General features: G+C 39.7%; 1 protein-coding gene across 1 annotated transcript in view; it reads left to right on the forward strand.

Annotated features, from left to right (window-relative positions):
* The window catches only part of DNAH3 (dynein axonemal heavy chain 3), a 215,858-nt gene that overhangs the window by 128,853 nt on the left and 64,143 nt on the right, over window positions 1-22,862 (forward strand). The window contains 3 exon segments of the mRNA XM_021086503.1: window positions 9,977-10,080; window positions 12,961-13,255; window positions 15,072-15,251. Coding sequence (XP_020942162.1) covers window positions 9,977-10,080; window positions 12,961-13,255; window positions 15,072-15,251 — 579 coding nt within the window.

Below are 22,862 nucleotides of genomic sequence, written 5' to 3' on the forward strand. Positions count from 1 at the left end.
GCAATGCCGGATCCTTAGCCCACTGAGAGGCCAGGGATCGAACCCACAACCTCATGGTGTCCACCCATGCCACAACGGGAACTTCAAAGCTTCATTTTTTAATTTTTCTATTTTACTTGAGTATTAATTGGGTATATATCTCACTATCTTCCTCTTAGTTTTAGAGGAATTCTAAAATTTAAGTCATTTCATCTCTTTTTTTTTTTTTTTTTTTTTGTCTTTTGCCATTTGTTGGGCCGCTGCTGCGGCATATGGAGGTTCCCAGGCTAGGGGTCTAATCGGAGCTGTTGACACCAGCCTACGCCAGAGCCACTGCAACGCGTGATCCGAGCCGCGTCTGCGACCTACACCACAGCTCACGGCAACGCCGAACCTTGACCCACTGAGCAAGGGCAGGGATCGAACCCGCACCTCATGGTTCCTAGTCGGATTCGTTAACCACTGCGCCACGACGGGAACTCCATTTCATCTCTTTAGAATGCACATCTACTTCATTGCCCCTAGTTCTTTTTTTTCTTTTCCTATTGTAGCTTCAGGTGTACAGCAAGGGGGTTTCAGATAGGTAGATATACATACACATATACGTAATGAATATACATACATACATACATACATATATATATATCTTCTTTTTCAGATTCTTTCCCATTATAGGTTATTACAAGATGTTGAATATTGTTCTCTGCTATCCAGTAGGTCCTTGTTGTTGGATCTGTTTTAGATATGTGTATCTGTTAACCTCAAATCCTGGTGTATCCCCCTTTCCCCTTTGATAACTGTAAGTTTGTGTTCTGTATCTGTGAGTCTGTTTCTGTTTTGTAAATAACCTATCATTTTAATGACTGAAAAATAGTCCATTCATCTTATAAGACATAATTTCATCTGGTCTCCTTATATGGGACATGTAAATTGTTTCCAAATTTTCTATCACAGATGGTGCTGCATACTCATGTGTAGAGATTATTTTCATTGTGAATTATTTCCTCATGATAAATTCCTAGAGTGGGATTTCTGACTTAGACCAGAGAACATTTTTGTAGCTCTGTACGCATAGTATCAGATTGCTTTCTAAAAGCGTTGTACCAGATTGACTTCTAGGTAAAGCTGCACAGTGATGTAGGATAACAGACATGCTTTCCTTTAATGTAATGAAATGAATAACAACAACAGTTTGTCTAAAAATTCCCACCAGTAACAACAACAACAACAGACAAACCAGTTACAGCCTGATTCTTTAAACATTGAAAAGTAGTAGACAGGGAGAGAAACCAACAATCCTACATGTTGTATCTCTCACCCAGAACCTGCAACTCCACTGTCCTTCTAAAAGTGATGCTGAGACAAAAACAGGTGAGTTGACAAAATTCTGAGTCTTCAGTGGTGATCACCAGTGTGGAAAAAAGCAGACTACATTGGTGACTGGGCAGCTGCAAAAAAATGTCTAAGAAACCTTTGAGCATAAACCCCCCTCCCCATAATTCTGCAGGACCTTATAAGGAGTGGGAGAAAGTAGCAGGGCTCAAGCTGAATCTTCCAGGAGTGGGACATATCTGTAGCTTGGGTGGGAGTGGTATGAACGCATGTTCAGGAAAATTGGCCAAACGTTAGAAAGAAGTGCAGAGCCCAGGTTTTCTGGCAAGGGCACTGACTACTTCCTTTTATTTATTTACTTTTTTTTTTTTTTTTTTTAGGGCCACAACCACGACATATGAAAGTTCCCAGGCTAGGGGTCTAATCTGAGCTGTAGCTGCCAGCCTACAACACAGCCACAGCAATGCAGAATCCAAGCCGCGTCTGCAACCTACACCACAGCTCACGGCAATGCCAGATGTTTAACTGAGCGAGGCCAGGGATCGAACCTGCAACCTCATGGATGCTAGTCATATTTATTTCCTCTGAGCTACAATGGGAACTCCCTAAGTACTACCTTTTACCCAACCCCTGTAACCTCAAGCTACAGTAAAGAATCCATACACCAGTCCTTGAGTTGCGGCCAAGAAAGAGGGTGAAATAAACTCACCCCAGATGATGTTGGAGAAAATGTCAAGAGAATTTGCCTGATTATATCAGAGCAGGAATATCAGGGAGACAGAGAGAATGAGAATCTGGAAGAAAAATGTGACCTAAGATTCATAAAATATTTGTGTTCATAGAACCTAGTAATGATATAAATTTAATTTTAAAACTTTATAGATGAACAGTGTGCTACTGGCAAAAGAATAGATATGTAGATCAATGGGACATAACAGAGAGTCCAGAAAAAAGCCCCTCACATTTATAGAGACTTGATTTTTGACAAAAATATCAAGATAATTAAATGAGAAAGAATAATCCTTTCAGTACATGGTGCTAGGATAATGGAATATATCCATGTGAAATAATGAAGCTGGACCTCTACTTTACACCATGGTCAAACATTAACTTAAAATGGATCAAAGGAGTTCCCATCGCGGCTCAGAGAAAACAAATCCAACTAGGAACCATGAGGTTGCCAGTTCAATCCCTGGCCTCGCTCAGTGATTAAGGATCCAGCATTGCTGTGGCTGTGGTGTAGGCCAGCAGCTTCAGCTCTGATTCAGCCTCTAGCCTGGGAACTTCCATATGTTGCAGGTGCAGCCTTAAAAAAAAAAAGTATGAAAAGATGGAGTTCCTGTTGTGTCTCAGTGGTAACAAACCTGACTAGTATCCATGAGGATGCAGTTCAACCCCTGGCCTCACTCAGTGGATTAAGGATCTGGCATTGCTGTGAGCTACGGTGTAGTTCATAGGCATGGCTCAGATCTGGCATTGCTGTGTCTGGTGTAGGCTGGCAGCTGTAGCTCCAATTCGACCCCTAGCCTGGAAACTTCCATGTGCTGTGGGTGTGGTCCTAAAAAAAAAAAAGAAAGAAAAAAAGAATATGAAAAAACACTCACAGAATCAATGAAAAGTTATGCAAATTATGTATCTGATAACAGAACTGGTTTCTAGACTATATAAAGAAGTATTATAATTCAATAATATGAAGACAAATAATACAATTTAAAAATGAACAAAGGGAAGTTTCCTTGTGGTGCAGTGAGTTAAGGATCTGGTTTTGTCACTGCAGTGGCTTGGGTCGCTGCTGTGGCTTGGGTTTGATCCCTGGCCCAGGAAGTTCCACAAGCTGTGGGTGCAGCCAAAAAATAAAATAAAATAAAAAATAAAAATGGACAAAGTAACTGAATAGACATTTCTCCAAAGAAGTTATACCAACGGCCAGTAAACACATAACAAGAACTCAACATTACTAGCCATTGAGAAAAATGCAAATCAAAAACACAAGATACCACTTCATAACTACAATGAGAATAATAAAAAAGATGGAAAACAACAGTGTTGGTGAGAGTGTGGGAAAAGCAGAAACTTCACATATTGTAATGGAAATATGAAATGGTACAGCAGCTTTGGAAAATAGCATTTGGCAGTTCCTCAAAAGTTAAACATAGAGTTACTACGTGACCAAGCAATTCCACTCTTAGATATATGCCCAAGAGAAACAAAAACATATGTCCACACATTCTACACAAATATTCATAACAGCAAGATTCATAATGGCCAAAAGTGGAAACAATCCAAATGTCCACCAACTGATGAATGAATAAATAAAATATAGTATATCCATGCAATGAAAGACTATTTAACAACAAAAAGAAATGAAATAATAATAAAGGCTACGACATGGTTGAACCTTAAAAACATTACGATGAGTTGAAGAAGTTAATCACAAAAGAACATCTATTGGATGATTTCATTTATATGAAATGTCCAGAATAGAAAATCTATAGAGATAGAAAGTGCATTAGTGGTTGCCTAGTGGAGGGTGAGGAGGGAGGTGAGAGATGGGAAAAGGATTTGAGGTGACAGCTAAGAAGCATGAGGTTTCTTTTTGATGTAATGAAATGTTCTAAGATTGATTATGGTAATGACTATGCAATTTTGTGAATATTATTATATTTACACATACAAATATTTGTAGGAAACCATTGAATTGTACACTTGAAATGGGTGAATTAAATTGTATGTGGATGGAGTTCCCATTCTGGCATAGTGGAAACAAACCCAACTAGGAACCATGAGATTTTGGGTTCAATCCCTGGTCTCGTGTTGCCATGATCTGTGATGTAGGTTGCAGACACGGCTTGTATCTGGCGTTGCTGTGGCTCTGGTGTAGGCCAGCAGCTACAGCTCCAATTAGACCCCTAGCCTGGGAACCTCCATATGCCGCAGGTACGGCTCTAAAAAGACAAAAAGACCAAAAAAATTGTATGTGGATTATATCTTAATAAATCTGTCATTTTAAAGTTTGTAGATGAGGTGATAAAACCACAGAACCAGAGGAAAGGAGGGATTGAAAAACCAAAGAAATGAATTAAAAACTAAGTACTATTAATGATGTAATAAGTAAATTAGAACCAGTGAGGAATAAATCATACAAGTCTAGACATCTTAGAGAACAGTTTTGAGATAGCTACACTGCTATAGAAGAAAAAGACAAATACTTAAAGCAATTATAAAGAATATGGTTCTTTTAGTAGATAACCCAGTAAATGGTGTAGATGATATATACTGAGATATAAATGCAGAAATTTTTCCTAAGATGAAGAACTATTTCTGCAAATTTTAAGAGTAGGTTGTGTTCTAAGAAAAACAGACACAGAATAATTGACCAAAAGAAACAATCTGATTAAATTATTGCATTTCTGGGATAAAAGATATTCCATCAGGCATCTAAATAAAGAAAAATCAATAAAAGTGAAAATAATCTGATGGGCCTCAGACTTCTACATGGTAACCTAGAATGCAAGAAAACATACTGGAACAACGGACTGCAAAATCCTAAGGGAAAGAAAATGTGACCTAAGAAAACTGCTCTCAGCCAAGTCACTCGTCAAAAGCATCAGACACTCCCAAATATGCAAGAGAGAACTGAGCCCCAGTAAGTCCCATCTTCTAAAGAAAAGATGAAATCAGCAAACTAACAAATCATTCCAAGTAATGAACCCTTATATGGTCTATGTTAAATAGAGACCTAAGACAAAGAATGGGAGAATTATCGCTGCAGAACAAAATGTTGGTGTTGTAATCCCTGACAAAGTAAAACTTATATCATCAAGAACAACAAAAGGATGGGAGTCCCTGTTGTGGCTCAGTGGTGACGAACCCAACTGGTATCCATGAGGACATGGGTTCAAGCTCTGGCCTTGCTTAATGGGTTGGGGATCTGGCATTGCCATGGGTGTGGTGTGGGTTGCAGATGTGGCTCAGATCTGGCGTTGCTGTGACTGTGGCACAGGCTGGCAGCTGCAGCTCCAATTTTAAAAAAGAAACGAAAGAGAAAAAACAATAAAAGGAACCAGAGGAGAGGAGATGAAAAGTGAAAGTTACTTATGTCATAGTTCATAACGTAATCAATGAAATTGGTCTAACATTGAGTCACATGTATTTACAGATAAAATGTGATATCAGGATTTGCTTCAAAATGCTTCAAAGAAAGAAGGAAGAAAGGAGACAAAAGGGAGGAAGGGGGAGAGGAAGGGAAGGGAAAATGAAAATGGTAGTGGTTGGTATTGGGGAAGCGCATGAGGCAAGAATTGCAAAATGTTGATAATTATTGAAGCTTGATAATGGGTATATGGTAGTTTATTATACTGTTCTTATTTTCGTATTTTAAATTTTTTTCAAAATAAAAAGTTAAACTATAGTAACAAAGTTGGATTAAATGATTTTTAAAAGCATAATGACTTTAAGATCTAATGACTTAAAATTGTTGTTCAGTTAAGAAGCATCTTGCTAAGAAGGTGGATATTGAAAGTTTTCATCACAGGAATTAGGATCCCTGGCTTAAGACCATACTACAAAGCTACAGTCATCAAAACTGTATGGTACTGGTACAAAACAGAAATATAGATCAATAAAACAGGATGGAAAGCCATGAACTAAACCCACACACTTATGATCAATTAATCTATGACAAAAAGGCAAGAATATGCAATATATAAAAGATAGTATCTCCAATAAATGATGCTGGGAAAACTGGACACCTATATGTAAAAGAATGAAATTGGAACACTCTCTAACACCACAAAAATTAACTCAAAATGGATTAAAGACCTAAATGTAAGGATAGATACTACAAAACTCTTAGAGGAAAACATAGAACACTCTTTGACATAAATCACAGAGGTATCTTTTTGGATACACTTCCTAGAATAATGAAAATAAAACAAAAAGAAACAATTGGACCTAATTAAACTTAAAAGCTTTTGTACAGCAAAGGAAAATATAAACAAAAAGAAAAACAACCCACAGGATTGTGGAGAAAATCTTTGCAAACAAAGTGACTGGCAAGGGATTAATCTCCAGACTCCACAAACAACTCATAAAGCTCAATATCAAAAAAACAAACAAACAAACAACCAAATAAAAAAAATGGGCAGATCTAAATAGACACTTCTCCAAAGAAGACATACATATGGCAAAAAAACATTAAAAGAGGCTCAACATTGCTAATTATTAGAGAAATGCAAATCAAAACTACAATGAGGGGAATTCTTTTGTGGTATAGTGGGTTAAGGATCCAATGCTGTCACTGCAGTGGCTGAGGTTGCTGCTGCAGCGTGGGTTTGATCCCTAACCCATGAACTTCCACACGCCACAGGCCTATCCAAAATTTAAAAAAAAATGATGAAATATCACCTCAAACCAGTCAGAATGGCCATCATCTAAAAGTCTACACATCATAAATTCTGGAAAGGATGCAGAGGAAAGGGAACTCTCCTACACTTTTTGGTAGGAATATAAATTGATGCAACCACTGTGGAAAACAGTATGGAGGTTCCTTTAAAAACTAAAAATAGAGTTACTCTATGATCCAGCAATTCTACTCTTGGGCATATATCCATAGAAAACCATAATTTGAAAAGATACATGCACCCCAATATTCATTGCCACACTATATATAATAGCCAAGACTTGGAAGCAACCTCAATGTCTGTCAACAGAGGAATGAATAACGAAGATGTGGTACATATATACAATGGAATATTAACTATAAAAAGGAAAGAAAGAATGCCATTTATAGCAGCATGGACTTTCCATCTATGTCATCTTTGATTTCTTTCATCAGCATCTTACAGTTTTCAGAATACAGGACTTTTGTCTCTAGGTAGGTTTATTCCTAGGTATTTTATTCTTTTTGATGCAATGGTAAATAGGATTGTTTCCTTAATTTCTCTTTCTGGTGGAAATTTCTTTAAAAACTAAAAATAGAACTACCATATGATCCAGCAATCCCACTCTTGGGCATATATCTGGAGATAACCTTAATTTGAAAAGACATGTGCACCCCAATGTTCACTGCAGCACTATTTACAACAGCCAAGTATGGAAGCAACCTAAATGTCCGTCAACAAATGGATAAAGAAGATATAGTGTCGGGGTTCCCATTGTGGCACAGTGGAAACAAATGCGACTAGGAACCATGAGGTTGCAGGTTCAATCCCTGGCCTTGCTCAGTGGGTTAAGGATCTGGCGTTTCCATGAGCTGTGGTGTAGGTCGCAGACACAGCTTGAATCTGGTGTTGCTGGATAGGCCAGCAGTAACAGCTCTGATTGGACCCCTAGACTGGGAACCTCCATATGCCACAGGTGTGGCCCAAAAAGACAAAAAATAAATAAAAAAAGAAGAAGACATAGTGTGTGTGTATGTATGTATGTATATACACACATAACAAATAGTATATATATATATAGTATATATATATATATATATACACACACACACACAGTGGAATATTACTCGGCCAGAGCAAAGAATGAAATAATGCCATTTGTAGAAACATGAACTAACATAGAAATTATCACATTAAATGAAGTAAGTCAGCCAGAAAGACAAATATCATATATCTCTTATATATGGAATCTAAAAAAAATGATACAAGTGAACTTATTTACAAACCAGAAATAGACTCAGAGAAAACAAATTTATGGAGTTCCATTGTGGCTCCGCAGGTTAAGGACCCAGTGTTGTCTCTATTAGAATGCAGGTTTGATCCCTGTCCTTGCTCAGTGGGTTAAGGAGCTGGCATTGCCACAGGCTGCAGCATAGGTCACAGACATGGCTCAGATGTGGTGTTGATGTGGCTGTGGTGTAGGCCTGCAGCTGCAGCTCTGATTCAACTCCCAGCCCAGGAACTTCCATATACTGCAGGTGCAGCCCTAAAAAAAAAAAAAATTATGGTTACCAAAGGGAAAGGGGGAGAGGGATCAATTGTGAGTTGGAGATAACATATGTATGTATGTATGTGTATACATATATATACACATATACTAGATACATATATATATACACATATAGATGTGTACATATACCTATTATATATATCTATTGTATATACATACATAATGGATATATATGTATATACATAAATATAGTAAATATATATACACCTATATACATAATAGATAACTATACTATACTATATATAAAATAGGTAACAAGGACCTACTGTATAACATAATGGAAAATGCTATATACCATAAATACTGTATACCATAATGGAAAAGAATCTAAAAATATATGTATATGTGTATAACTGATTCACTTTGCTATACACTTGAAACTAACATAACTTTGTAAATCAACTATACTTCAATTAAAAAAATTAAGTTTTGGAGTTTCCTCTGTGGCACAGGGGTTAAGGATCTGGCATTGCTGCAGCTGTGGCATGGGTCACAGCTGCAGCTCAGATGCAATAACTGGCCTAGGAACTTTCATAGGCCATGGGTGCAAAAAAGAGAAGTTTTCATTACAAGAAAAAGAATTATAACTGTGTATGGTGATGGATTGTGTAGATATAGGATCATTTGATATTATATGCAGCATATTAATATTATAATACAGAATATAATGTCAAATTTATATTATTCTTTGTAATATGATAATTTCACTATATATGAAAGTGCCAAATCATTATATTGTATACCTGAAACTAATATAATGTTATTTTTCAATTATACCTCAATTGAAAAAAATGTCTTTTAGGAATCAGTGTCTCTTGTGGTGAATAGTGATTATCTGAAGTTCTGCAGACCCTTCATTTTGACCTTAGTCTTTTTCTTCTAATATATTTAAGTAAAATTAAATGTAATGTTTTTATTTACCATTGTATTTACTCTTATACTTATTTATATTACAATTATACTATTTAAATATAATGTAGAAAATATATTTATATTTTTATATTAATATGTCATATCTATTTATATTACATCATGTATGATATATAATATCAAATGACTCACTCTCATAAAATCCTCTTGTCTACCTGTACTCCATCTTCAGTGTGTTTGTGTGCCTCTAGAGAGGGCTGGAAGGATTGCCATCAAAAGTTATCTCTGGATGTGAGTTTGAGAAAAAAAAACTGGAGTTCCCATCGTGGCTCAGTTGTTAGTGAATCTGATTAGGGACCATGAGGTTGCAGGTTCGATCCCTGGCCTCGCTCAGTGGGTTAAGGATCCAATGTTGCCGTGAGCTGTGGTGTAGGTCGCAGACTTGGCTCAGATCTAGCATTGCGGTGGCTGTGGTGTAGGCCAGAGGCTACAGCTCCGATTGGACCCCTAGCCTGGGAACCGCCATGTGCTGCAGGTGCAGCCCTAGAAAAGATGAAATAAAAAAGAGAGAGAGAGAGAGATTCGTTTCCTTCCTTTTTTGTTCTTTTCAATACTTCCTGTTTACATTATTTAAAAATTATTTGTATAATTAGCACCTTTTTTTTTACAAATAATAAAATCATTACTCTTTAAGAGGTGTTGTTCCAGTTATACAGTTACACAACTGTGCCAGTGCTGACAGTTGTACATTTCAGAAGCCAATGACTGAAATGGTTCAATACCTCCGATATGAAATTTAAACCCCCAATGTGCTAATAACCTGTTTTATTTTTTGTGTGTCCAGGAAGCATCTATGATTTTTACTTCCTCAAACAAGGGGGTGGACATTGGTGCACGTGGACAGAGTATATCACCAAAGAGGAAGAAACTATCCCAGCACATGCAAAGGTAAAAGAGAGTTATTGGCCAAGGAACTTTGGTAATGACCTGATATCCAGAGGCACTGAGTCATTGGAGGGGTTAACATCAGCACTTTTAAGAACTTACTTTAGGAAAAGGTTCAAACATGAGCTGGCCTGAGCCTTCAAAAGCATGGACCTCAGAATCAGAGAGACCCAGATTCCTTACTCAGCCTTCGCTGTCTGTGCCCCAGTTTACTACACAATAGCAGAAAAAATACTTAAAGGATGGTTTCAAAGATTGAAGACGTTTTACATGAAGATGAAGCACACGCTGGGTGCAAGATCAATGCCATTGCAGTTCTGATTACTATCACTATCATAATGCCAGGTCATCAGTCTACCTCTCAGATCTCTCAGCTGAAAAGGATCACTGCCTTTTCCTTACAATTCCCAGATAAAGATTTCTTAAATCAGAATTCTTAGTAAAATGGGTACTGATTAATAGGTTAGCAGATGATTCACCCACAACCCCTGCTCATTTCCTTGTGGAAAATTTTTCCAGATGTACCCTTTCATTCCTCTATTTGCAGTATCTAGTGGGCATAATGTATTTTTCTGAGAGTGACTGTAGATTGTTCCAGCCCCAGAGAGAGTAATAGGTGGTGCATGTGAAAGTGGAAATATTGACAACTGAGTCAGACACCAGACAGGACCACAGCTGCTTCTAAAAGGGGTGTGATAAGCAGGAGTGCATGTGTGTTGAGTTCAGGACACAGCCTGGAGGCTGTGTTGTAAAGAACCCCCAGCACTGAAGCCCTAAATTTTAATTCTCCTTAAAGAGCTTCATCCTCTGAACTCCAGGGTTTGAAATCTTGCCAGATTAACATACAAATAAGAGTCTGATGCAGAAAATATTTTAATTCTACTGGGAATTTTTCCTTTGTCAACAAACTGTTGAAGCTCTTGAAAATAAAAATCTATGACACACAACTTGCTTTAAATTCCCAGACTTGGTAGCAAAATAAGCATCTTACACCTAGTTCTGGCTATCACTTACTGGCTATATGGCTTTGGACAAGTTAGCCAGCCATCTTCCAGTTGCAATTTTTTTTTTTTTTTTTTTTTTGTCTTTTGTCTTTTGTTGTTGTTGTTGCTATTTCTTGGGCCGCTCCCGCGGCATATGGAGGTTCCCAGGCTAGGGGCTGAATCGGAGCTGTAGCCACCGGCCTACGCCAGAGCCACAGCAACACGTGATCCGAGCCGCGTCTGCAACCTACACCACAGCTCACGGCAACGCCGATCGTTAACCCACTGAGCAAGGGCAGGGACCGAACCCGCAACCTCATGGTTCCTAGTCGGATTCGTTAACCACTGCGCCACGACGGGAACTCCAAGTTGCAATTTTTTCACTTGAAAAAGTAAGGTAATAATATTCCTGCCTCAAGAGGTCTCTTGTGGTGCAGCAGGTTAAGAGTCCAGCAGTGTCACTGCAGGAACTCAGGTTTCTGCTGTGGTGCAGGTTCAATCCCTGGTCTAGGAACATCCACAGGCCGAGGTATATGTACCTTCCTCAGAGAGTTATTGGAAAGACCACAAGGGATAACATGGGCCAAACAACACCTGTTAATTCTCTTCCTTACCACTTCGATTCCTTTGTCCCGTCTGCTCTTTTCATTTTGATCAAATTATTTATCAGGGAGTTCCCATCATGGCTCAGCAGTTAATAAACCCAACCAGTATCCATGAGGACGCGGGTTCGATCCTCGGCCTCGCCCAGTGGGTTGCTGATCAGCATTGCCATGAGCTGTGCTGTAGGTCACAGACATGGCTCGGATCCCTTGTCACTGTGGCTGTGGCATAGGCTGGCAGCTGTAGTTCCGATTCGACCTCTAGCCTGGGAACCTCCATATGCCATGGGTACGGCCCTAAAAAGACTAAAAAAAGAAAAAGATGTTCTATTCAAGGTAACAGGGATTCCAGGACCCCAAGACCAAGTGCTTAAAGTCCAGTTAGAGTCTGAATATCAGGAAGAGTATTGCAGTTTCCATATTGAAAAAGGGATTAAGAGAAGGAATTAAGAATCCCAGTATTAGGAAAAGCAGATGAGGCTCAAGCAAAGGGAATGGGGGTCAAGGGTCACACCTAAGCCTTCTGGACAAGCAGTATAGATGGCGTGTTGGAGGTGGGCCTTTTCTGGGTGAGGCAGACAGCTTGGTTCAGAGCAGTGGTCTCAGAGGGCAGCACCTATAGACCCATTCTTCCTATAACTGGTGTTTATAAAATGACAGTTCAGGGGTTCCTTTTGTGGCTCAGAGGTTAACGAACCTGACTTAAGTTCCATGAGGATGCAGGTTCAGTCCTTGGCCTCGCTCAATGGCTTAAGGATCTGGCGTTGCCATGAGCTGTGGTGTAGGTTGCAGACACGGCTCGGATCCTGCGTTGCTGTGGCTGTGGTGTAGGCCAGCCGCTCTAGCTTCAGTTTGACCCCTAGCCTGGGAACTTCCATATGCCACGGATGGGCCCCTAAAAACAAAACAAAGCGTGACAGTTCAGTAGTGAAGAATATAGACCTTGGAATCAGACAGACTGGGATGGAAACCCTTGCATTTCCACTTACTTGCTGTGTTAGTGAGCTCTGAATCTCAGTTTCCTCATCTCCAAACAAGGACAATAATGCCCATCTTAACATGCAGGATACCACTTAATCCTCAAAATAGCTCAGTGACCTATGTGCCATTTTTAGCCCCAATTTCACAGATGAAAAAATTAAGGCATGTCATATTTGGACAGGTAAAAAAACACAAAACCATAAAGGTAAATAAGAAATGGAGCTGATGGTTAGGAAGGATAGAACCCAAGTCTCCTGAATGCCAAGACCCAGTCTCCTGAACCCTGTACCAAGACTCACCCTGTCTTTGTGGCACAGGTCTCAGAACTCATCATCCCCACAATGGAGACGGCCCGGCAGACTTTCTTCTTGAAAACCTACCTGGACCATGAGATTCCAATCCTGTTTGTAGGCCCCACCGGCACTGGCAAATCAGTCATCACCAACAACTTCCTTCTCCACCTTCCCAAAAATACCTATATGCCCAACTTCATCAATTTCTCTGCCAGAACCTCAGCCAATCAGACCCAGGATATCATCATGTCCAAGCTGGATCGACGGCGGAAGGGCCTTTTTGGGCCTCCCATAGGAAAGAAAGCAGTGGTTTTTGTAGGTAAGGCATTGGCCTGGGTCTGGACACACCAGATTCTTCTACTTTAAGCTATAGCAAAACAGAATCACCCTTTGTTGGGCCACTGTGTATCCTTTTACTCTCTCTGGGAGATAAAATATTTCTGGTTAATATGTTTCAGTCTTCCTTCCCTCCCCTTCTTTCATCCTTCCATCCTTTCTTCCCTTCTTCCTTCCCTCCCTGCTTTCTTCCCTCTCTTCCCTCTATCATTTTTGTTTCCTGTTCTTTCCTTCCTTCTTTACCAGGTATTTACTAGCCATGCATACTCTATGCCAGATTTTCCGTAAGCGAGGCATGGTCCAGGCCTTTTTGCCCAGAGGAGGATCCCAGTTTCTCCTGAAATGAAACTGAGCCTGTGGATCAGGCAGGGTTTCTCTGTAGCGAGAAGTAATTAGGTCCAGGAAGGGACTGTGGTTTTTGCCCTCTGCATCTCCAGAAGCCACTCACACTTTGTGATAAGCTCCTGTTCCATTATGTGCCAGATACATGTGTTATCAGTAAATGGAGAAATCTAACAGTTGCTAAATAAATATTTGTGAAATAAGCACATTGAATTTTCCCAGGATTTTACCTGTTTACAAAGCACTTCCTCTTTTATTTCATTTGAGCCTCACAACCCCGCGAGTTTATTAACCATTATTATCACTTTCCTGGTCAGTTAATTGACGTGTTGGAGGTTAAATTCATTGTTCAGGGTTGAACATCTAGAAAATTCCGAAACCAGGTTTCTTGGTGCCGAATCCTATTGTCTTACTGCTGACTCATAAAATTAGCATTTAGTAATAGTAATCACTTAGTCTTCTGGGTTATCTCATGTCTTATCTTTAAAATCCATGGATTGGTAGTTAATGTTGCCTGTATTTATAGCCTCACAAATTAACAATAGCTCCTTAGAGCCAGAATACTACTTCCTTTTCCCTTTCTTTTCCTCCCATTCTTATTTCCTCCAATCTTTTCTCCCTTTCTATTTTTATGATATATCCAAAAACAGTTTAAGCTTTGCAGCGAAAAAGATCTAGGTCCAAATCTCACTTTTTAACTCTAAGCATATTGTGACTTAACTTCCGTGACCTTCAGTTACTTACCGGTAACATAAAGGTAACACATCTTCCTTATAAAGTCATTATTTGTATTAGGTGAGATAATATGTATAAAACTCCTAAAATGTTACATGACGCAGAACTGGGCATTTAATCAGTATTCGTTAGAGTTTATTGAGTGCCTTCTATGTGCCAGGACTGAGCAATATGCGTTTGGAGAACATCAATCCCTGCTCTGAAGGAAATCACAATCTAGTCTTGCCCTTTTGATTTTGCTCTACAGAAACCCTCACATGAAGCCTTCCTGCCACTGGAGTTCAGCTATTACCTCAGCTAATGCCCTGGTGACTCGGAACATGACTGTCTTCCTCACCGTCATATCCCTAATAATTAACAAAATGTCTAGCACAATGTAGAAAAAATGTGTGTGTGTGTGTGTATATATATGAGTGTGTGTGTGTGTGTGTGTATATATATATATATATGTATGTATTTGGTTGAAGAAATAGGAAAAAATTAAATGCCTGGTTGTTAATCCCAGTCTATTCATTGGTAAAGTGATAATGCACAAAGATGTTCATGAGGCAGGAGAGCCCAGAACCCAGGAAAACCTCTTCCATTATGGTGAAAATGTCCACGGGCTGAGCCCTACCTAGAATGAGGATGCCACAGCTGGGCACAGACTGTCCCATGCTCCCACCTGTAAGAGCAGAGGATTCCATAGACTTACTCTCTGTGGCCATGGCTTCTTTCCCCAGACGACCTCAACATGCCAGCCAAAGAGGTGTATGGGGCCCAGCCCCCCATCGAGCTCCTGAGGCAGTGGATCGACCATGGTTACTGGTTTGACAAGAAGGACACCAACAAGCTGGACATCATTGATGTGCTGCTTGTGACAGCCATGGGCCCCCCTGGAGGCGGAAGGAATGACATTACCGGTATGTGAAAGAAGGGGTCCGTTCCTCTGTCCCCGCCCCTCAGAGCCAGACCTCCCTCATGGATGGAGGGTTGGCGCAGGGCACTCTGTCCTCATGGAGGTGGAGAAAGGTATGTTTAGGCTGTAGCCAGAGAGGCTTGAGTTAGCTTCCAAGACTGGCATATGAATATTTTATGTTGGAAATTGTGTGAAATAGGTTGGGAAGATGGAAAGAGAGTTTGAGGAGTCTTTGGCGAGGCCCTAGAGGAACAGAGAGTCTCAGATGAAGAGGAGAGTTCAGTGTGGCCAGCATGTTCTAGGAAGAAGCCTAGATCAGAGGTTCTCAAGCAGGGGTCATGATGGATTCACCTGTTGTGTTCCTTACAATTCTTTAGATTGCCAAAGATAGAGCACCTGACCCAAAGTGGCCTAGGTAAACTAATTATAATAAACAAATATGATTTTCCCCTGTCATCTAACACTTTAGAAGTATATTTTGCTTTAGCTGCAACTCAATCCATTTCTGAAATTACCACGTGTTTATTCTGAGATGCATCCTTGGTTAAGAATCTTAATGCCTTTCCAGATTTAAGATTCTGTGACCCTGCTCTTCCTTGTGGCATTTGCTCTTCTCATATGAAAAATAAGAAAATAAACAGAGTGATTTTATTTAGGTATACAAACCATTACCTTCCACTGCACGTATGGAGTCTAGGGGTACCTTGCCTTGGGTTTGAATATAGCAGGATCTCAGGCACTTAGCATCTATAAACTGAGTACCTTTCTCATTAGTGAGAGGGAGAGGAGCTTAGTATTACTTTTCTCTAAGTCCTAGCCACTCAATGGGAGGAAAAAACTTGCCACCATCTATCTGATAAGTTAATATGCAAAATATGTAAGGAACTTATACAATTCAATAGCAAAACAACAATCTGATTTGAAATCAGATAGAGAATTTGAATAAATGTTCTTCTAAGAAGACAAAGATGGTTAACAGGCACATTAATAGATGTTCAAAATTGCTAATTATTAGAGAAATGAAAACCTAAATCATAATGAGATATCACTTCACACCTGAAAAATTGACTATTATCAAAAAGTGAAGAGATAACATGAAGTGTATTGTTGGTGGTGCAGACACTGTGGAAAAACAGTAGGGAGTTTCCTCAAAAAATTAAAAATAGCGCTACCATACGATCCAGTAATTCCACTTCTGGGTATATACCTGAGAAAATGAAATCACCATCTTAAAGTGATATCTGAACTTCCAAGTTCATTGCAACATATTCATAGCACCCAAATCCCATGGAAACAACCAAAGTGTCCATAGATAGACGAACGGATAAATAAAATACGGCATAGATGTAAATATATAGATAACACACATGAGATATTATTCAGCCATAAAAAAAGAATGAAAACTTATGTTTTGTGATAACATGGCTGGACTTTGAGAATATTATGCTAAGTGAAACAAGTCAGACAGAAAAAACAAATACTATATGATATCACTTATATGTGGAATCCAAAAAAAGCCAAACTCACAGAAACAGGAGTAGAATGATGGCTGCCAGGGGTTAGGGGTGGGAGGGAAATAGGGAGATGTTGGTCAATGAGTACAAATTTCTAATTATAAGGTGAATAGGTTTGGGGGAATCTAACAGTACAGCATGATGACTCTAGTTAAATACAACGATAGAAGTGTTACTTAACCTTATTGTGGAGATCATTTTGCAATAGTTACACATATCAAATCATCACGTGGTAAACCTTCAACTTATGTATTGTATGTCAATTACATTTCAATGAAACTGTGGAAGAGAATATTCCAAAGGGAAAGTCTGGAAGTGCCCACTGTGGCACAATGGGATTGGCAGTATCTTTGGAGCACTGGGGTGCAGGTTCAATCGCTGGCACAGTGAATTAAAGGACCTGGTGTTGCCGCAGCTGGCATAGGTCACAACTGTGGCTCAGATCTGTTCCCTCGCCTGGAAATTCCGTATGCTATGAGGTGGCCAAAAAAGAAAAAAAAAAATTATTTGAAAGAAGTTCCCACCATGGCTCAGTAAGCTCCTAACCGTCTTCATGAGGATGCAGGTTCAACCCCTGGCCTTGCTCAGTGGGTTAAGAATCCAGCATTGCTGCAAGGTGTGGCATAGGTCACTGATAGGTCACAGATATGGCTCGGATCCATCGTGGATCTATTGTTTGTCATGGCTGTGGCGTAGGCCTCAGCTGCAGCTCCAATTGACCACTAGCCCATATGCCACAGGTGTGGCCCTAAAAAAGGAAAATCTGCAACATCATCAATCAATTCTACTTCAATAACAAAAGTAGTTGTAAGAAAAATAAAGGGTTATCTTTTTCCAGTAAATAGTAATTACTAACATTTGAGCGGCAGTTGACCGTTTTCAAGCTATGTCACAAATATGATGTTTGCAAAGACCCTATACATCTATAGTCATTTGAAATGAGGTTTATTAATTTGTTGCAGCAAGAGGTCTGCACAGCATGGAGAGCCATGAGAGTGCCTGGTGAGAGGGAATTAAATGGGCTTTGTACTTGGTGATGTGAGGAAAGGCATAAGGAGCCGAGGGCTCTGTTCTGGATTGAGTACTTCCAGAAACTGGGGACAATTTGATGAGTGGGTATCTTAAATTTTTTTGCAGGAGGCAGAAGGAATGAAGTTGTCACTTGGTAAAGAAGTAGAGTCACTCATATTACCTAAGGAAGAGGTTTTCATGATTGCAGAGCAATCTTCTTTCTATCTTGTTCCATCATACTTAGGGAATAATCTCATTTGATGTTGATATTTAATGAAATTGTATTCAGTGGAGAAACAACAACCTAGGTAATAATCGCCAGACCAGCTGCCAGTTGTCAGGGCTTAGATGGGAAAACTGAAGCTCAAGGCAATATAGTATGACGGCTGAAAGCATGATTGGGTAGGAGATGGATCTAGGTTTAGGCAAGTTATAATAAGCAATAACAAACATTAAGTATTATTAATATTTTTATTATCAAAGGATTAAATGACTTTCTCAGGTTCAAACAGCTATCAGTAATTCCATATCAACAAAGTATAAAATATTATTCTGGCATTTAAAAAAAATACCCAGGGAGTTCCCGTCGTGGCACAGTGGTTAACGAATCCGACTAGGAACCATGAGGTTGCAGGTTCGATCCCTGCCCTTGCTAAGTGGGTTAATGATCCGGCGTTGCCATGAGCTGTGGTGCAGGTCGCAGACGCGGCTCAGATCCCGCGTTGCTGTGGCTCTGGTGTAGCTGGCAGCTACAGCTCCGATTAGACACCTAGCCTGGGAACCTCCCATATGCCGTGGGAGCGGCCCAAGAAATGGCAAAAAGACAAAAAAAAAATTTTTAAATACCCAAAGACCTACATATGTCAGCACATAACTATAGTGGAGAGTATATATACGTGTGTGTTGTGTATATATGTACATATATACATATATAGACACGTGTACCTGTGTGTGTATATATGCATATACACATAAAACTATGGAAAGAATGTTGGAAAAATTGCAACACTATGGCGGAATCTTTTTTGGCTCTTTGCAAATTCCCATAAACAAAACAACCAGATTGCAAAGCCAAAAACCTATGAACAACATTTACAACAAAACTAGTTGGCATAATATTCCTGCATATTCCAAGGTATAATTGGTGGGAACGAACCACTGGTGGCTACAGACCCACATGTTATCTGCATCTGTGCAGGAGAAAGCCGAGAGAAGTACTGAGACATCTATCTAACAGCCCTAAAGTGGTGGAACCCAAAAGTAGTCCACAAGCATTCACTGTAAGCATGACAACCAATATGAGAATAGGAACTGAAGTTGGCAGGACTTTTACCTACTCAAATAACAAAGAGAGCCTGTGAGCAACACTTAGGGAGAAGCACCCTGCCCCTGAGGCTTTAAAGAGAGATCCCTAGAGTGGCCAAGCAAGGAGAGTGCCAGCAGAACAGTGGAACCTGCTCCTAAATGTACAGAGAGCAGTCCCTGGAGCCTCCCCAGCAAAGAGATACACATGAACCTCTACCGCCCCTGAGAACTCCAGGACTGGGCACCTGCTTCAGCATCTACATACCAACTGTCAAGGGGATGATAAACAAAAAGATGGACACTATGAGACAACAAAGAAGCAGCTTTCAGACAAAGGAACAAGACGAAAACACACAAAAACCACTAAACGATGAGGAAATAGGCAATTTACTGGAAAAAGAATTCAGAGTGATGACAGTAAAGATGATCTAAGATCTTGGAAAAAGAATGGGGACAGATGGAGAACTTAAAAGATATGTTTCACAAAGAGCTAGAGGATTTGAAGACCAAAATGAATGGTGCAACAGCTGGAATGAAAAATAACCTAGAAGGAACCCAGAGGAGGTTAACGGAGGTAGAAGAACAAGTAAGTGAGGTGGAAGACAGAGTGGTGGAAATCACTGCTACAGAAAAGAATAAAGAAAAAAGAATGAAAAAAAAAAAAAAAACAAAACCCGAGGAGAGTCTAAGAGACATCTGGGACAACTTTAAATGTAACAACATTCGAAAAGTAGGGGTTCCCAAAGGGGAAGAGAGAGAAGAAGGTCCAGAGACAATATCTGAGGAGATTATAACTGAAATTTTCTCTAGTATAGGAAAGTAAATACTCAAGTGGAAGAACCACAGAGAATTCCATACGAAATAAACCCCAGAAGAAATACAGGAAGACACAGACTAATCAAACTGACAAAAATTAAGTTCAAAGAAAAAAATATGAACAGTCATAAGGGAGAAGCAACAGGTCACATATAGGGATAACAGCTGATCTCTCAGCAGAAACTGCACAAACCAGAATGGAATAGCGAAATATATTTGAGATGATGAAGGGGCGGAACCTAGAGCCAAAATGCTCTACTCAGCAAAGCTCTCATTCAGATCTGATAGATCAAAAGCTTCACAGACAAGCAAAAGCTAAGAGAATTCAGCACCTCCAAACCAGCTTACATCAACTACTAAAGGAACTCCTCTAAGCAGAAAAAGAAAAGCCACAATTAGCAACAAGAATATTAAAAATGAAGTAAAGGCAAAGATAATTTAAAAGTAGGAAACCACCCATTGACAAATGTGATATCTAAACTAGCAAGGATGAAAAGAGGAGAGAACAAATGCAGAACATTGAAAATGCATTTGAAATTAAGGAGACCAGCAAGATGAAGCTATTCTGCACACATACAGATGGATATATCAAAATATAAAGGAAACCACTAGTCAAATAACTATAATCGTCACATGCCTAAAAAAGAAAAACCGAGCCAAACGTAACACTAAACATGGTCAGTGGAGTTCCCATCGTGGCGTGGCGGAAACGAATCTGACTAGAAACCGTGAGATTGTGGGTTCGATCCCTGGCCCTGCTCAGTGGGTTAAGGATCCGGCATTGCCATGAGCTGTGGTGTAGGTCGCAGATGCGGCTCAGATCCCATGTTGCTGTGGCTCTGGTGTAGTCTGGGGGCTACAGCTCCGATTAGACCCCTAGCCTGGGAACCTCCATAGGCTGTGGGTGCAGCCCTAAAAAAAGACAAAAAGGATTTCCCGTCATGGCTCAGTGGTTAACGAATCCGACTAGGAACCATGAGGTTGCAAGTTTGATCCTGGCCTTGCTCAGTGGGTTAAGGATCTGGCATTGCCCTATGGTGTAGGTCACAGACGCGGCTCGGATCTGGCATTGCTGTGGCTCTGGCGTTGCCATGAGCTATGGCGTAGGTCACAGACATTGCTAGGATCCCCCGTTGCTGTGGCTCTGGGGTAGGCTGGCAGCTACAGCTCCGATTAGACCCCTAGCCTGGGAACCTCCATATGCCATGGGAGTGGCCCAAGAAATGGCAAAAAGACAAAAATAAAAAAAAAAGCTAAAATCCAATAAAATGCTCCTGAAATAAAGTATTTTTGAAAATTACATATTGAAAGAGTACATTGTATACCTAAGATTTTTTTTCTTTTTATGGCCACACCTGTGGCATATGGAGGTTCCCAGACTAAGGGTTGAATCAGAGCCACAGCCACAGCAATGCAGGATCCAAGCCACTTCTGCAACCCATACCACAGCTCATGGCAACGGGCAACTCCGGATCCTTAACCCACTGATCGAACCCAGGGATCGAACCCACATCCTCATGGATCCTAATCAGGTTCATTAACCACTGAGCCATAAAGGGAACTCCCAGCGTCCCTGGTGTGGTGCAGCAAAATAAGGATACTGCGTTGTCTCTGCAGCAGCACAAGTTCCATCTCTGGCCCAGAGCAGTGGGTTAAGGATCTGGCACTGCTGCAGCTATGGTACAGGTAGCAACTGTGGCTTGGGTGTGATCAAAAAAAAAAAAAGATCATTAACAAGACATACAGTAGTAAAATTACTGGACTTTACAGAAAAAAAGAAAAGGCAGAAAGAACATGTGACTTAGAAGTAAAATTAGATCGTCTTAAGAATTTTCAACGGCAATACTTTATGCTAGAGAAAATGGAATCACGTGTTTAAATATTAGTGGACATAAATTGAGAGCCAAGGATTTTATGGTCATCAAAGCTGACCTTCAAGTATATATATATAAAAAAAAAAACTGTTGTCAACATGCAAGAACCCAGAGACCTGTTTTCATAAGGCTTTTCTCAGAAATCTACCAGAAAATGAGTTTCACATGAGCAAAATGACTATGAAGAGATCAATATAACAACTGGTCGTGAGTATTAAATATGTGGTTATTTGTTGAACTAAGACTGTGTGGGAGAGATTATAACCTGTAAAGGCTATGTGACCTGATGGTGTAGGTACAGAACAACTGAAGAGGGAGATGAGACTAGCACGTACAAGAAGTTTTAAACTCTTCAGTTATTGTAATTGGTGGCGGTAGTATATTCTTATTCTGATTGTGTTGTATGTATAAAGTAGGATTATATGAACGAGTATAGAACTACCTATTTCTACTGTCCCTCGTGTCCTTGCGAACCAGGACTCAATGTGGAAAAGGGGAAATGGAGATGTAATAGAGGAGAAGTTAAGTGAAAGCCCTGGAGTCCTAAATTTAAAATATTGATACTAACTCATGATGTAAATTGGTGTTCTAGGTCTAGAAAGTAATAACTAACCAACTCAATAAGAATTCTTAGCTCCCAAGACTGTGGTCTTGAAATCCAATTTCCTACTAAAATAAACCAGGCTTCTTAAAGAACTGGTTGATTATATGTCTGGGGCAGGAAATATACAAATTATGTCTATAATATCTTGATAATAGCCAATAAAGAGAAAGCTTCAAAGGCTACAGAGTCATGTCAAAAGTATTCAGTTGACTGCACAAAGAGGCTCTAACTGATTGAAAATGGGGAAATTTGAGCTTCAACAATGTAATGTAAAAGGATTGAAATGTATCAAAAACATATTTAAATCCAAGAATCAGTAATAACAGTAGTAACTGGTCATCTTCAGAGGATAATAAGAAATCAGTACATTATCTTGAAAAATGAGAAAGGGAAAGAATTAAGCATTTATTTTGACTGTCTTATATGAAGTGTACCTGTGTATAAGCAAATAATAGATAAAATATTCCTAATATTTTAATGAACCGTATAAC

Source organism: Sus scrofa, chromosome 3 (assembly GCF_000003025.6).
Source record: "Sus scrofa isolate TJ Tabasco breed Duroc chromosome 3, Sscrofa11.1, whole genome shotgun sequence".
Taxonomy (NCBI): domain Eukaryota; kingdom Metazoa; phylum Chordata; class Mammalia; order Artiodactyla; family Suidae; genus Sus; species Sus scrofa.